The following is a 15,917-nucleotide window of genomic DNA, read 5'->3' on the forward strand; positions in this document are numbered from 1 at the left end:
ATATAAAAATAAACATAAAAAAATAAAATAAACATATAAAAATAAAATAAACATATAAAAAAAATAAACATATAAAAAATTAAAAATATAAAAAAATAGAATAAAATGAAATAATAAAAAAAAAAAAAAAAAAAAAAAAAAAAAAAAAAAAGGAAAAGGAAGAAAGAAGATAATATAAATAAAGAAAAAATCAAGAAAAAAATAAGAAAAAAAATTAGGAAAAATTATATATAAAAAATAAATTAATATAATTGTAAATCATATATATACCAAAAATTCTTATAAGAAAAAAAATGATATGTAAAAAATCAATCAAAATTTATTTATACAAATGGATGCTCGGTTTATATTATATTATATATATATATATATATTATATTTTGAATATCAAAAAATAAAATAATGAAATTTAGTACTTTAATATTTGCACATTAAAAAAATATATTATTATATAAAAAAACACACTAGGTATATATCAAATGAAAGAAATAAAATTACATATATTATATATTTCATATAAGATTAAGGCTTTAATATAAAATAAATCATTTTTATGTATATATATATATATATATATATGTATATATTATTTTAGTGTAAAATCCTTATGTACTTTTATAAAAAAACATAAAGATATGAAAAGAATACATTAAATAAAGATATATATGAGATAATGAAATTATAATATTATATATATATTATTATTTATATAATTATAAACATATATAATGTCATTTTTTATCTTAAAGCAAAGTATATATAATTTTAAGGTTCAATGCTTAAAAGAAAAAAAATGTAAAAATTAATAATTAAATAAATATATTATATATATATATATATATTTATACATCAGTTTTATAAATTACATAAAAAAAAAAAAAAAAAGAATTATGATTCTTATATTTTTAAAGCATTTTTGGGATTTATTAAAAAACCATAATTATACTGTTATTATTATATGCATAATATAGTTTACATATATGATAATAATATACATGAAGCATATATATATATATATATATATATATATATATATATGTGTAATGTATCAATATATTGTTATATGTATATCAATTAATATTTAATTAATTCAAGATATTTAAATATAATTCTTTTATGAATATATAAAATGTTTCACATATGTATATAATTATATTCTTCCAGTGTGCATTTTTAGTTAATAAAGTAGAAGAGTTTATCATTATTTTTTTTTTTATTAATATTTTTCATTTCTCTAATAATATTATATATCACATATATCTTCATTTTTCTTTAACATTATATAAAAAAAAAAAAATACATATAATTCTTCCACAGAATCATCCGAATAAAATATTCTTTATTCTTTATATTTATGTTTAGTTTCACTTTTTCATAACCTTTGTATATTCCTTTCCTTCTTTTAGTTTTTTTTTTTTTTTTTTTACTTAATATTAATAGTATCTTATACGCTTGTCTTCATTATTACATTTTTTTTGTGTCCTTACTATGTTAATTTTAATTTTTATTTTCTCTTCAAATAAATATTAAGAAAATAACATTGAAGTTTTTTTAATTTTTTATTTTTAACATTATATGTATATATTACGATAATTTGATTACTTTTTATAAATGATGAATATATAATAATTTATATGAATGTGCATGGTTTATTGTTTTCTTTTCTTATGTTTTATTATGTTTGATTTTTCCTTTTTTTTCGAATTGTTATTATTCTCTATCTATAAATGTATATTAGTTAAGAATAATATAATGAGAATTATGTTACTATATATATATATATAATATATATATTATATAATCCTATTTTTTATTATCATGTCTTAAGGTATATATTTATATTTATTAATATAAATATTTTTATTTCTCCAATTTGCAAGATGTACATATAATATATATATATATATAATTATAATATATAAGAAAATTTATATCGAAGAATCATATTCTATTTTTTAAAAAATATGATCTTTTCATTAGTACATATATATAATATTTATCACCTTTTCTAAAAAAATAAAAGAAAATATAATAATACAATATATAAATTATTAAACTGAATGTTTTTTTTATTTATTATTAATTTTTTTTTTTTTTTTTTTTGCCTAAATGAAAAAAGTATATGATGAAATAATATAAAATAATAAGAGTGTTATATATTTTTATAGAATATATAATTGCTTTGATAAATTTTTTATTTTTTTTATTTTTTTTTTTTTTAAATAAAATAAATTATTTTAAATGACTAGTTCAAATTATTTTAAAAATGATAGCAAGGTCTATAAAGAATCAGATAACATATCAAACTATAATTATGATAGTGATGTGATAGAAATAATTAGTTTAAATGATAATGATACAGTTAATACTAATACTCAAAATTCAGGTTATTTTTCTAAAGATGTTAAAAAGAATATAGATTATAATAAAAATAAGGAAATGTCTAGCGATAGTAAGTATAAAGGAAGAAGTATTATATATATATATATATATATATATATATATATATATATTTATTTATTTATTTATATTAATACATAGAAGTACTGTGTTTTTTGTGCAATCTTGTATATAATATATTCTTATTAAATTTTATCAAAGCCTTGTTTTTATTTTTATTTTTGTTTTTATTTTTGTTTTTATTTTTGTTTTTATTTTTATTTTTATTTTTGTTTTTATTTTTACTTTCACTTTTATGTTTATTTTTTTTTATTCCTCCCATTTTGTAGTTGAAATTATTGAAGACATAGGTAATTATAAATATGAAAAAATAAAATTGGAAAAGTTAAAAGAACACCAATTAAATTGTAAGAAAGCAGAATTTATTAGAAATAAAGGAGTTTATTTTGAATATTATCTTGGTTGTATAGAAACGGAATCTATTATTTTATCAAGTGAAGTATGTGAAATTAAAGATGATAAGAATGTTATAATAAGTTATGAAATATCGCCTAAGTCTACAAAAAGATCATATTCACCTATGTATACATTAAAAATAAATAATAATTATGATATATCAAATGATTATATTAGAATTATAGGTAGAAATATACCTATGAATAATAAGAAAGTTAAAAAAAAAAAAGTTTCAAGCAATAAAAAAAATTCTGCTTCTAGTAATGATGATTATTATGAACAGAAATATGATACAAACAAAATAATATCTGCTGATCAAAAATTTGTTGAATATGACAAATGTAAAAGTGAAGTATTAAAAGATATATATGAAGGGTATTCATGTATAAGAATAAGACATAATAATAGAGATATATCAAAATTAAAAAGTAATTTATCTAAAACATTATCTGTTCTTTTAGTATTGAATGCTATAAGAATAGAAATAAAATTAGAAAAAATATCTCAAAGTGAATTAAAATTTGGTGGTAGCTTAAAAACCTTTGTTCATGTTATTTTATATCCTGATGCTTTTAAAATTGATTCACATAAATTCCATGAATATAATTCTTTAATTAAATATAGTGTTAATAATATGTTTAAGGAGTTAAAAATAAATCCTTTACGCTTAGCTAAGAATGTTGATGAGGAGACCTTAGATACTTATAAGGTGAATAAAGATGATTTACTCACATCCGTTAGTCCTTTAAAAAGTATAATTATTAATTATAATAATAAAAAGGATCAAAATATGAACAAATCTGGAGAAATCTCTTCGGGTTTCTGTACGCCCCACAAAGCGTTAGGATATATTGACTCGAAAAAAACAATTGGTAAGAAAAAAAAAAAATAATACAAATATATATATATATATATATATATATGTACATATATGTATGTACATATGTGTGTATATAATTATTATTCAGATATAACTAATCTATCGGGTGCCAAGGAAGAAGAAGAAATAATAGACAGCTTAAGTGAAAATGATATAGAAGAAAAAAACGAAGAAGCCACTAATTTAGTTTTTGTTGAAGAAAAATTTAGAGGTGGTTACTTACTAGAAGACTTTGAAGAAATTTATCCTAACGAATATTATTTTAAGCCTATGTTAAAAACATATCAAGCAGAAGGGGTGTGGTGGATGTATACAAGGGAAAATCCACCTGAATATACCAAAAAATTGGAACAAAAAAAAAGTAATATAAATGAAATTATAATAGATGATGTTATAAAAATACCAACACAAAAGGATGATACAGAAAAAATACATAAAAATAATAATAACCAAGGAAAAGAAATAACTATTGTGGATATTACAAATATTTATAAAAATGAAAATTACGAACAAAAATTTAATGGAAAAATCGAAAAGGATCACCTTAATATTAAAGATGAAAACAAAAAATGTTATCATAAAGTTAATAGTAAAACAGAAAATTTTGAAACGAATATAAAGAATGAAAAATGTTATATGAAAACGGAATGTAAAGAAGAAATAATTAATGATACCATAAAATGTAAAAAATCTATTGTTCATGTAAAAGTAGAAGAAAGTAGTGATTATGAAAATGCAGATGATGATATACGAAATAGAGAACCCTTAAACCCATTATGGGAAGAACATGCATTTATTCCTAACATCAAAATATATGAAAAAGATACACTTGTGTGTATTCTAAAATATTTTTATGTGAATAAATTAACAGGAGCCTTTTCATTGACATATCCTCAATTTGTACCACCATTCAGAGGGGGTATATTAGCAGATGAAATGGGATTAGGAAAAACTATTCAAAGTATAGGTTTAATTACACATGATATATATCATAATAAATTATATACTAAAAATAATAATTTAGGAAATAAAAAAAATTTCACATATTTAATTGAAAATACTATAAAAGGAGTACATTTTAAAAGAGGAGGTACATTAGTTATTGCTCCTCTAGCTTTAATATATCAATGGAAAGAAGAAATTGAAAGACATACCAAAGAAGGTTTTGTTACATGTTATATTTATTATGGTACTTCTAAAGATATTAGTAGTGAAGAATTATCTGGATATTCTGTAGTATTAACAACATATTCTACTTTAGTTTCTGAATATAAAAATACGCTTAATAAAAAAATTACAAATAAAACTGAAAATAATAATCAAAGTAGGTACACAAATAAAGAATCTTTTTTTAAAAATTCATCAAGTAGTATTACGAAACAAAAGATGAATAACTTTTTTATGAAAACTGTATTAAATACTGGTAATAAAAATAATGATAATATATTTTCTGATAATAAAAAAAAGAATAGTACAATGTTATATAATATGAAAGAATATCCCTTATATAATATAACATGGAGAAGAATAATAATTGATGAAGCTCATGTTATTAAGAATAAAAATTCCATTCAATCAGTTGCAGTATGGAAATTAAGAGGAGAAAGAAATTGGTGTTTAACTGGAACACCAATACAAAATTCTATATTTGATATATTTCCTCTTTTCCGATTTTTAGGAATAAAACCATATGGTACTATTGAATGGTGGAATAAAGAAATTGTAGATTATGTAAATAAGAATAAATTAAATTTGGCTTTAGATGTGGTACGAAAAATTTCATCACCTATATTATTAAGAAGAACCAAAAAATCCAAAACAAAAGATGGAAATTCTATAATATCCTTGCCAAAAAAAAATATACATTTAGAAAAATTAGAATTTTCATTAGAAGAAGAAGATTTTTATAGAGCCATTTTTTATAGAAGCAAAACCAAATTTGATACTTATATGCATGATGGAAATGTCTTAAGTCATTATTCTCATGTTCTACAACTTTTATTAAGGTTAAGACAATGTTGTTCTCATCCTTTGTTGTTATTTTCCAAGCCTTTTTTTGAGGAATGGAATAAAGATGATATTAACGATGCTTTGAAAAATAAAACTGATAATAAAATCAATGGTGATGATTTAAAAAAAAGTGAATATATTAATAATACAGATGTAAATGCATATAAAAGTGAAAAAAATAAAATCGATGAAGAAATTGATTATAATAATTCGTCTTTGAGTAAGATAGATCATTCAAATGAGAATAATATAGGAAATAATTTAATATATAATTTTATATTAGGATCAACCAAATCAAAAAATATAGATGATGATTATGCAAAAGAACTTGAAATCTTAAAAAACGGTAATGTCATGCAATGTTGTATTTGTTTAGAAGATGCAACATATCCACTAATTAGTAAATGTTTGCATATTATGTGTAAAAAATGTGCAGACAATTATTTTCATTTAACTCAAATAGCAGATAAAAAATGTCCACAATGTGATAATTATATAAGTCTAAAATCATTAAAAACATTGCAAGAAAACAAATCTCCTTTAGATGACTTATTAAAAAAAATGAAAAAAGATAATTTCGTATATTCAACCAAATTAAAGAAATTATTTGAGCATGTTCAAAAGGATATGCAAAATGAATTACACATTGTTGTCTTTTCACAGTGGATAGGATTTCTTAAAATTATAGAAAAGTTATTAAATCTATATAATATAGCAAATAAAATATATGACGGTTCATTAACATTTGAACAAAGAAAAGCTACATTGAATTGGTTCAATATACAAAAGGGCAAAATATATCAACCAGGAGTAGGATTTATAAAACCATCTTATGTTATACCTGTCGAAAAATTTGCTGGTAAAGTTTTATTATGTTCATTAAAAGCTGGAGGAGTGGGATTAAATTTAACCGTGTCATCAAAAGTATATTTAATGGATTTGTGGTGGAATCCAGCTATAGAAGATCAAGCCTTTGAAAGAGTACATAGAATAGGTCAATTAAAAGAAGTTAATATTTATAAATTTGTTTTAGAAAAAACAGTAGAAGAAAGAATTTTACAAATCCATCAAAGTAAACAATATACAGCTAACCAAATTTTAACCCAAGAGGGAAATAAATTAAATACTGAAATGAATATGATTCCGCAGAAATTAGGAATGGATGACTTTATATTAATGTTCAAAGATTGGAATACAGATGAATAAAAAATTTTTAAACATTTGTATTATGAAAAAAATCTATCCGTTCTAATTATATTAATCATAATATATTTATTACTTAAAAGTTTTTGTGTGTATTCATATAATATGTAGCTTTCTAAAAATATTAAAAAAAAAAATAAAAGGAAAGACTATATATTTATATTTATATATATATATATATATATATATATATATAACATTTTATTATTATTTATTTTTTTTTTTTATGTATATATTTACGTTTTAGGAATTGTATATAACAATTACTATCTCCAGTGTCATTTTTTTATTTTTCTATATTAATATAAATATTCTTTATTCACATAAAATGAAATAAAATAATATTATATTAATTATAAATATTCATTTATTTATTTATTTTATTTTTTTTTTTTTTTTTTCCTTTTTAACATTATAATCATATTTCTTATTTTATCTTTTGAAATATTATATATAAAAAAAAATTAAAAAATATGTTTAGGTCAATTGTATTATTTTTATATTTATATTTATGTATTATTATTTCTATTGCTTGTTTTTCTTTTCAAGTTAATTAATTTTCTTATTTATAAATAAATAAATATATAAATATATAATATACCTTCTTAAGAATAAAAAAATAATTAAAATTAAAGAGAAAAACTTAAACACATTTCTTAAATAAAGGTCATCACATATATATATATATATATATATATATATATATATATATATATATATATATGTATATATTTTATGCATAGTTCTTTTAATTTTATTAATTTAAAAATATTAAAAATGAATATATTTTTTGTTCATTCATAATCTTCTCTTTTTCTTTTTTTCAGTTATAATAATATGATATAGTTATATTTAAATCTAGCATTTTAGGATTATATATTATAATATATATATCCATTATAAATATTATATTTTTACTTTCTTATTTTTTTAGTAATTATTTTGTTTATACATATAATATATATATATATATATATATATATATATATATATATATATATATATATATTTGTTTATGTTTATGAATTTATTATTTATCTTATTTTTTTTTTTGTGATGTGTGATTTATTTTTAAATAGGAAAATAATATTATGTACGCTATTTTTAGTATGCTTAAAATTTCGTTATGTATTAAATAATGGAATTGTAAAACATAATCACTTCCATAAAAATGTAAATCGAGATGAGAAAAAGAAAAAAAATTTATACAGACAACCATTATATATATTAAAATATAAAATATATAATAATAAAAAGAAATTTAAATTAAATAACTGGTACAATTCTGATAAAAAAAGACCTGAAAGGAAACTAGAACCTTATGAATTAAATATAAGAAATGATAAAAAATTTCCAAAATATTCTAAGAAACCAGTTAGTCCTTCGTCTAATTTAAATAATTTTTCTCCATTTAAAAATATTATTAATAGTTTTCAACCAGTGGATCATGATATAAAAAATAAATTGAGAGAAGAAGGTTTTCAATTTGAAAGTGAAAGGAAAGAAACTAATATGTTTCCTTCATTAGATGAAATTATTAAAAATGGAGATCCATCAACTAATATGCATTTTTATAGAAGAAAGAAATTGAAGAGCTTATTATATAGTGACCCATTTAAGTTTGTGAAAGGTAGAAAAGTGGTTGAAAAATATAATAGAAGTGTACCTGAAGAAAAACGATTAAATTATGACATGTTCAGGTGTGATATATTTTATGTGCATTCTGACGGAACTATAATGAACATTGAAGTAAGCAAATAAAAAAATATATATATTTATATATATATATAAGACAATAATATATCATATATATATTATTATTACTATCCGTATATATATTTTTCCATAGTAAAAGATATATATATATATAACATATGTGCTATATAAAAGTTTAAATCGAAATTTTTATTTTTTATTAATATTATAGGAGGATAGACCACCATTTGATAAAAAATTGGAAGAAAGTGATAGATATAAAGAACCAAGATATATTATATCTACAGCGGTAATATGAATACTTAATAAGCAATATATATATATATATATATATATATATATATATATATATATATATATTTTTTTTTTTTTTTTTTTTTTTTTTGCAGCCGGGACATGCCAAGAAAAATAACTTAAAGGTATAAAAAAAAAAAAAAAAAAAAGAAAAAAGTTATTAATATATTTATAATATTTTATTTTTATCCTATTTTTCTTCATATGCATATATTTCCTTTTAATTTCTTTTTGCATTATTTTATTGTTTCATAGATTGGTGATAAGTTCCCTATAATCACCGAAGAAAACAAAAAGAAAATATTCGACAATCATTTTGCTAGGCCAAAGAAAATGAGAGAACCATTAATATTGCCAGATGGAAGGAAAATACCATAAATGAAGGTTTTTTATTTTACCCCCTTGATATAAATAATATATACTTTATATAAAAATAACGTAAATATTTTATTATATATTATGTACATATATATTGAAATATTTCAAGTTTTCTTTTTTTTTTTTTGTGACATTAAAAAAATATTTATAACAAAATATTAATTATTTAAAAAAAATTAAAATAAAACATATATATATATATATATATTACCATTTTTTAAGAATTAATATTTCTTTCCAAAATATATGGCAGGTTTATATCCTTCTGTTGTGGTAAATCAAAAAAGAATGTTCCATCATAAGAAACAAGCGGAGATATTTCACAGAAATTTTTTTCTTCATTTTTATTATCAATAATATTAATATTTTTATATTGCAGCCAAGATTTATGTAAATTACTTAATGCTTTTTGGGCATTTAATATTCCGTAGTCGTTATTTTTATTTTTTATTGGATAAAATTCCTTATGCCTATTAACTTCTATGGATAAGATATTACGAGCATATTTAAAAATATCAAAAATGAAATATTCATAACAAAAAACTGTAGAATTAATTAGGTGTTGATTATTATCCTTAATTAAAGATTTAATATCAATATAATCTTTTTTCCTTATTATTTTATGTAATTTTAATTTGTTATATATCTTATTTTTTATAATGTGTTTTAAAAAATCTAGTGTAATCATATGATGACATATATTCCCATATTTAAATAATTCTTTATTATTTAAAATGCAATCATTTAATTCAGTATATTCACATACGGAAAATGTATTATCATTTTTAAATATACTGTCTTTATTTTTTTGATTATATTTTTTTATTTTATTTTTTACTTTTTCTTTTAAACAAAAGACACCCATCGATTCATTATCTTCCTTTTGGACGGCTTTATTAGCTATATCGCAATTGAAGAATGAACAAAATCCTATTAGTATTGGGTCTGCTATTTTATTTAATATATTATCAATACTTACAATTTGAATATATTTAATATTTTCTTTTATCATATGATCAATTATATTATATCTATCTAAAGCTTTAAAAATACATCCATTTCCTCCAGGATTTTCTAAAAAGACTTCTGGACTTGATAAAAGTAAATTATAATTCAAATCTGTTGAAAAATTATCACACTGTTTAAAAAATATTACTTGTTCCTTTTTCAAACCAAAAAAATTATTATTTTGTAAATATTTCACTATATTATCATGGGTAAAATTTGAGGTCATAATATAAATGTAAATGATTGGTTTTTTTTTATCTTGATTTTTAAATTCATGTATATCCAATTTTATATTATATTTTTTAAATTTTGAGGCTTTTATATCGTTTAAATTTGTAATAGATGATCTGTTATGTTCTCTTATATTATTATTATTATAAATATAATTATTATTATTATGTATATTATTATGTATATTATTATTTATGCCCTTTTTAATATTATCATTTTTGTTTAATGTATGGTACTCATTCATTTTATTAAGATGTTCGTGTTTTTCATAGAGTGAACAATATTCCTGTAAAAATATAATTTGCTCAAAAAAAAATTGTAAAAACGTTTTATTCATCAAAGGAGTGACTTCTAATAATCCTTTAGGATTATTTAATCCAAGCCGAGAACCTAATCCTCCAGCTAAGAATAAAACAGAAACTTCATTTTTCCTAATAATCTCTATACCTATTTCTTTTAACTCATTACATAAATTTTCTTTTTTGTATGTATTAATAAATATACTTCCATTTGGTGGTTTATTACAATTATAAATACTATCAACATCAATAAGTTCAGGTGGAGATATTAAATATTCTTTCTTTTCTTTATCTTCATTTTTTAATTTGTTCAAATTTTGTAAATAATGTTCTAAATCGTTAACATTTAAATTATTAAAATCAAATGATGGACACTTTTTAAAATACTCTAGTAGAAAATCTTGATTGTATTGTTCTAAGAGTTGGAAAACTTTTTTCATCCTAAATAGAAGAAAAAAGAAAAACACTAAATAGAAAATAGAAAATGTAAAAATAAAAGTAAATTAAAAAGTAATCGTAAAAAAAAAAGAAAAAAATAATAAAAAAAAAAGGAATTATATTTGTTATACACTCATAATTTATACATTTTCATAATTTTCTTGATATTAATTCATAATCGAATTATATTAAGAAATATTATTATAATATAAATGTTCATGATTATTTATTCATTCATTTATTCATTCATTCACTTATTACATCCTTAATTGCTATATTACTCATATATTATGGGTTAGAGACCCATTTTATTTTTTTCTGTCAACATGAAAGAATGTAAAGAAATATTTTTTAAATTTCTATATAATATAAACATATAAAATTGTAAATTATTTCTTTATTCTTAAAGAAAGAAATAAAGAAAAAAATTAAATAAAAATAATTAAAATTGAAAGAATAATACCGTAATATGCTTTAGTTTTTTTTTTTTTTTTTTTTTCCTTTTTATATATATAAAAAAAAAAAATATATTTTAATGACATTAACCATAATGTGCGATAGTATTATATATTGATTAAATATTTATACACTTATAAAAGGTAAATATTAAAAATATGAATTTTTTTTTATATACTTATTTTTATTTTTGAACAATTCTATTAATATTTTAAGTTTCATCAAATAAAACAAAAAACGAAAAAAAAAAAAAAAAAAAAAAAAAAAAAATATTTGAAAAATGTAAAAATCTAAAAAATTTAAATAAAAAATTAAATAGAAATATATAAATTTTTTCTAAAAAATAACATGCAAAATATAGAGAAAAAAAAAAAAAAAAAAAAAACATATATATATAATATATATATAATATACTATATAAAAATATACACAAATAGTTAATAATATCAATATAATAAAAAATCATAAACAGTTAAGTAATGTGTATAAAAAGTTATTTAAAAAAAAATATATGTATTTATTTATTTATTTATATATATAATATTATATATATATATATTATTTTATTTTTTATTTTTTTTATAAAATGTGCATGAAAATATAGATTAAAGAAGAAAAATAATATTTTACTATATATTTGTTATATATAATTATAAATAAATATAAAAATAAAAAGATTTAAAATTTTCTTCATTTTATATATTTGCTATTAAAACGGAGTGACCAAATCTTGGAACTAATAATGATGGTCCAAGTTGCCATTCATTTGTATCTGGTGAAAAGAAATGACATGAATTTAGAACTTCTCCATTTTCTCCTCCTGTAATTATATAAGAATCTGACAATGTAGCAGCTCCAAAATTCATTTTTTTCTCAGGTACTCCATTTAGAAATTGCCATCTTTTATTAAATGGTTGATATTGTTCAACGGAATCTAATATGTTATGTTCATTATCAATACCACCGACAACATATATTTGATTAAGATAATTAAAGGCTGCTCCTGAACTTCTGGCTTCTAATAGGGCATATGGAAATTGTTCCCATTTATTCATTTTTTCATCATATACTTCAATAGAATTTAATCTTTCACCATTAGTTCCACCAACAACATAAATTTTATTATCAAATGCAACACACATGGCTGATGATCTTGGTGTATTTAAAGGTGAAACTTCTACCCATGCTTTCATTCGATGATCATATACTTCTACATTAGGTATAATAGAAGATCCATCATATCCACCAATACAATAAATTCTACCATTTGACGTAACACCACAATTATTTCTTCTAGGTATATTTAAATTACTTGAAACAAACCATACATCTCTTAAACGATCATATACCTCAGTTTCAAACAAAGCTTTATAATCATAGTTATTACCACCAAAAACGTATAAGAAATTATTTAATACAGCACTACCAAAATAGGCTTTTTTAGTTGACATAGGTGTACACATACGCCAACACTGTTGACTAATATCTAATAATTCCATCGAATTCAAATATTCTACACCATCAAATCCACCTATACAAAATACTAATGGGAATGGTAAAAATTTAATACCATAAAATTCTGCTTCTTTTAATAAAGCTTCACTTTCACTTAAATCTTTTGGTATAGGTATAGTTAATGGATTTCTTAAGAAGTTAAGTATAATTCTAAATAATTCACTATCTCTATCTAAGAATATTCTTCCTTGTTTATCTCTAGTTACATGATGTCTTCCACTTAATAATTTTTCTATAAAAGAATCTTTTTGCTGTGTTAAGGTATGTCTAGATGTTTCAAAAATAGCTCCACCAACATTAATATCAATCATAGTTTCTGTTGCAATATTTGCATCAACAATTTTTTTTTTATCATTCTCAAAATTTTTATATTCTTGATAATATTTTTCTTTTTCCAAATATAATACTAATTTAATTTTATCGATTTCTTGTAAAAATCTTAATCTTTCTTCATCAAATCTTTTTCTATGTTCTTCTTTTTCTTTTTTTATTTGTTTATAACCATTAGATATGTCAATATCTAATTTTTTTCTTTCATCATGTAATTTCTGTTCTTCAATATTTTTACGATTTTCTAATTCTTTGTACAATCGTACTCTTTCCATTTCTAGTTCTTTTTTATCTTTATATAATTTATCTTTTTCTCGAATAAAATTCATTTGTGTTTTTTTTAACCAATTAATAAATGTTATTCTTAAATCACCTACCATATTTTCAAAATCACTAGCATCACTTAATTCAGTTTCAATAATTTTCTTTTCATAACTATCATTTATATTATTTGCAGTTGAAAACTTTTTTAAATTGCTTAATCCAGAATCATCATTTATAAGATTTGCTGCATCTAAAAAATTTTCTTTTTTGTTAGTATTCAAAATTGATGGGGAATTCAAATTATTATTAATAAGATTATTAGCTATATTATTTGTCGTCAAATTATTATTATTTATATTATTATTATTATTATTATTCTCATTTGCATTAGTATCTCTTTTTTTATTTAACAATTTATTTAAATATTTATTTCCTATATTATCTTTAGACATATTATTAAAAGTTCTCGACAAATTGCTTGCTAAGAAATCTTTTTTACTATCAAAGTTGGAATCTAATACACTCATATCAATGGATTCTAATAAGCTATCTTTCATATTTGCATAACTACTATTATTTAAAAGGAAACTATTATTTTCGGTTTTCTCATTCTTATCACTAGTTAAATTCATAAATGAATTTGAATCATTCTCGCTACTACTTCCACTTTTATCATCACCACTATTGCTGTTACCACCAGATTCTCTATCATAGGTCATAGAAAAATTAGAGATACTATTTGCTTTTGCTTTTTCTCCTTCCATCATAATAATTTAATTAATAAAAACATAATAAATAAATAAATATATTAATATATATATATTTAATTTCTTGAAGAAATTATAACATGAACATTTACACTTTGATATATTAAAATTAATTCACATATATCTATATATTTTTTATTAACAGGAATCTTCTAATAAGTCGTAATATTTAAAAAATTATTATAAATTTATATATATATAAGACATGGATAAACATATATATATATATATAGTAAAAGAAAAAAAAAAATGCATACATATATAATAAAATACTAAACAAAATGATACAGAAAATTTATTAATATTATTATTATATATAACAAAATTTTTCTTCTAAATTTAATTTATAAAATTTTTATAATATTATTTTATATTTTATATTTTATATACAATATAATAAATCTATCAAAAATATATTAAAACAAATATTATATAGGAATAAATAAATATTTATATAATAATAAAAAAAAATATATATATTTTTTTTAAAATATTATTGTTTATATTATAAAAATAAAATATAATAATAATAAAAAAATAAATATAAAATATACTTTATAAATAATAATATTATATAAAAAATATAATAATATTTAAAAAAAAAAAATTATGCATTATAAAAATAAAAAAATATTTTTTTCATTACATAAAAAACTCTATAGAAAAATCATATATTTTTTTAAAAAAAAATTTTCATAAAATTATAATATTTTTTTTTTTTCTATATTTTTTTTTAATGTATGAAAATAATAAATTATTTTTCGAATTAATAAAAAAAAAAAAAAAATAAAAAAAAAAATAAAAAAAAAAATAAATAAATAAATTATATTAAGTATAATATTATATGCATATTATATATAATATATATTAAATATTATAAAAGTATAAAAGCTAAAACATTATTATTTATTATATGCATAAATTAAATATAATATATATTTTTATATTATATATATTTATGCATATATTAATTTATAAAATAAATTTATAAATATTATAATATTTTATTATTTTATCTGTACATCTAAAAAACATATATATATATATATATATAGACAAAAAAAAACAAAAAGGGGTAAACAAATTTAAATAAATAAATATTCCAATATATTTTTGAATGAGAACAAAAAAAAAAAAAAAAAAAAAAAAAAAAAAATTATCTTATATAATAAAAAATTTATAAAATTTTAAAAAAAAAAAAATATAAAAAAAAATATAAAATATATTTTATATAAAAAAATAAATAAAAAAAAAAAAATTATTTTTTTTATT

At 18.7% G+C, this 15,917-nt stretch overlaps 4 protein-coding genes across 4 annotated transcripts; 2 read left to right on the forward strand and 2 right to left on the reverse strand.

Annotated features, from left to right (window-relative positions):
• Nucleotides 1-2,241: 2,241 nt before the first annotated feature.
• Nucleotides 2,242-6,952, forward strand: PGSY75_1343400 (putative DNA repair protein RAD5; the record flags this gene model as incomplete). The annotated part of the gene is made up of 3 exons (XM_018787467.1): nt 2,242-2,452; nt 2,730-3,728; nt 3,825-6,952. 3 exons carry the CDS (start codon nt 2,242-2,244, stop codon nt 6,950-6,952), a joined length of 4,338 nt encoding a protein of 1,445 aa, XP_018640209.1.
• A 1,053-nt stretch (nt 6,953-8,005) lies between these two features.
• Nucleotides 8,006-9,337, forward strand: PGSY75_1343500 (hypothetical protein; the record flags this gene model as incomplete). The annotated part of the gene is made up of 4 exons (XM_018787468.1): nt 8,006-8,698; nt 8,877-8,954; nt 9,055-9,084; nt 9,215-9,337. 4 exons carry the CDS (start codon nt 8,006-8,008, stop codon nt 9,335-9,337), a joined length of 924 nt encoding a protein of 307 aa, XP_018640210.1.
• A 217-nt stretch (nt 9,338-9,554) lies between these two features.
• Nucleotides 9,555-11,315, reverse strand: PGSY75_1343600 (putative UDP-N-acetylglucosamine pyrophosphorylase; the record flags this gene model as incomplete). Its single annotated transcript, XM_018787469.1, has 1 exon — nt 9,555-11,315. The coding sequence occupies one exon, from the start codon at nt 11,313-11,315 to the stop codon at nt 9,555-9,557; it is 1,761 nt and encodes a 586-aa protein (XP_018640211.1).
• Nucleotides 11,316-12,464: 1,149 nt separating this feature from the next.
• Nucleotides 12,465-14,642, reverse strand: PGSY75_1343700 (putative kelch protein K13; the record flags this gene model as incomplete). Its single annotated transcript, XM_018787470.1, has 1 exon — nt 12,465-14,642. The coding sequence occupies one exon, from the start codon at nt 14,640-14,642 to the stop codon at nt 12,465-12,467; it is 2,178 nt and encodes a 725-aa protein (XP_018640212.1).
• Nucleotides 14,643-15,917: the final 1,275 nt, after the last annotated feature.

Source organism: Plasmodium gaboni, chromosome 13, assembly GCF_001602025.1.
Source record: "Plasmodium gaboni strain SY75 chromosome 13, whole genome shotgun sequence".
Taxonomy (NCBI): Eukaryota; Apicomplexa; class Aconoidasida; order Haemosporida; family Plasmodiidae; genus Plasmodium; species Plasmodium gaboni.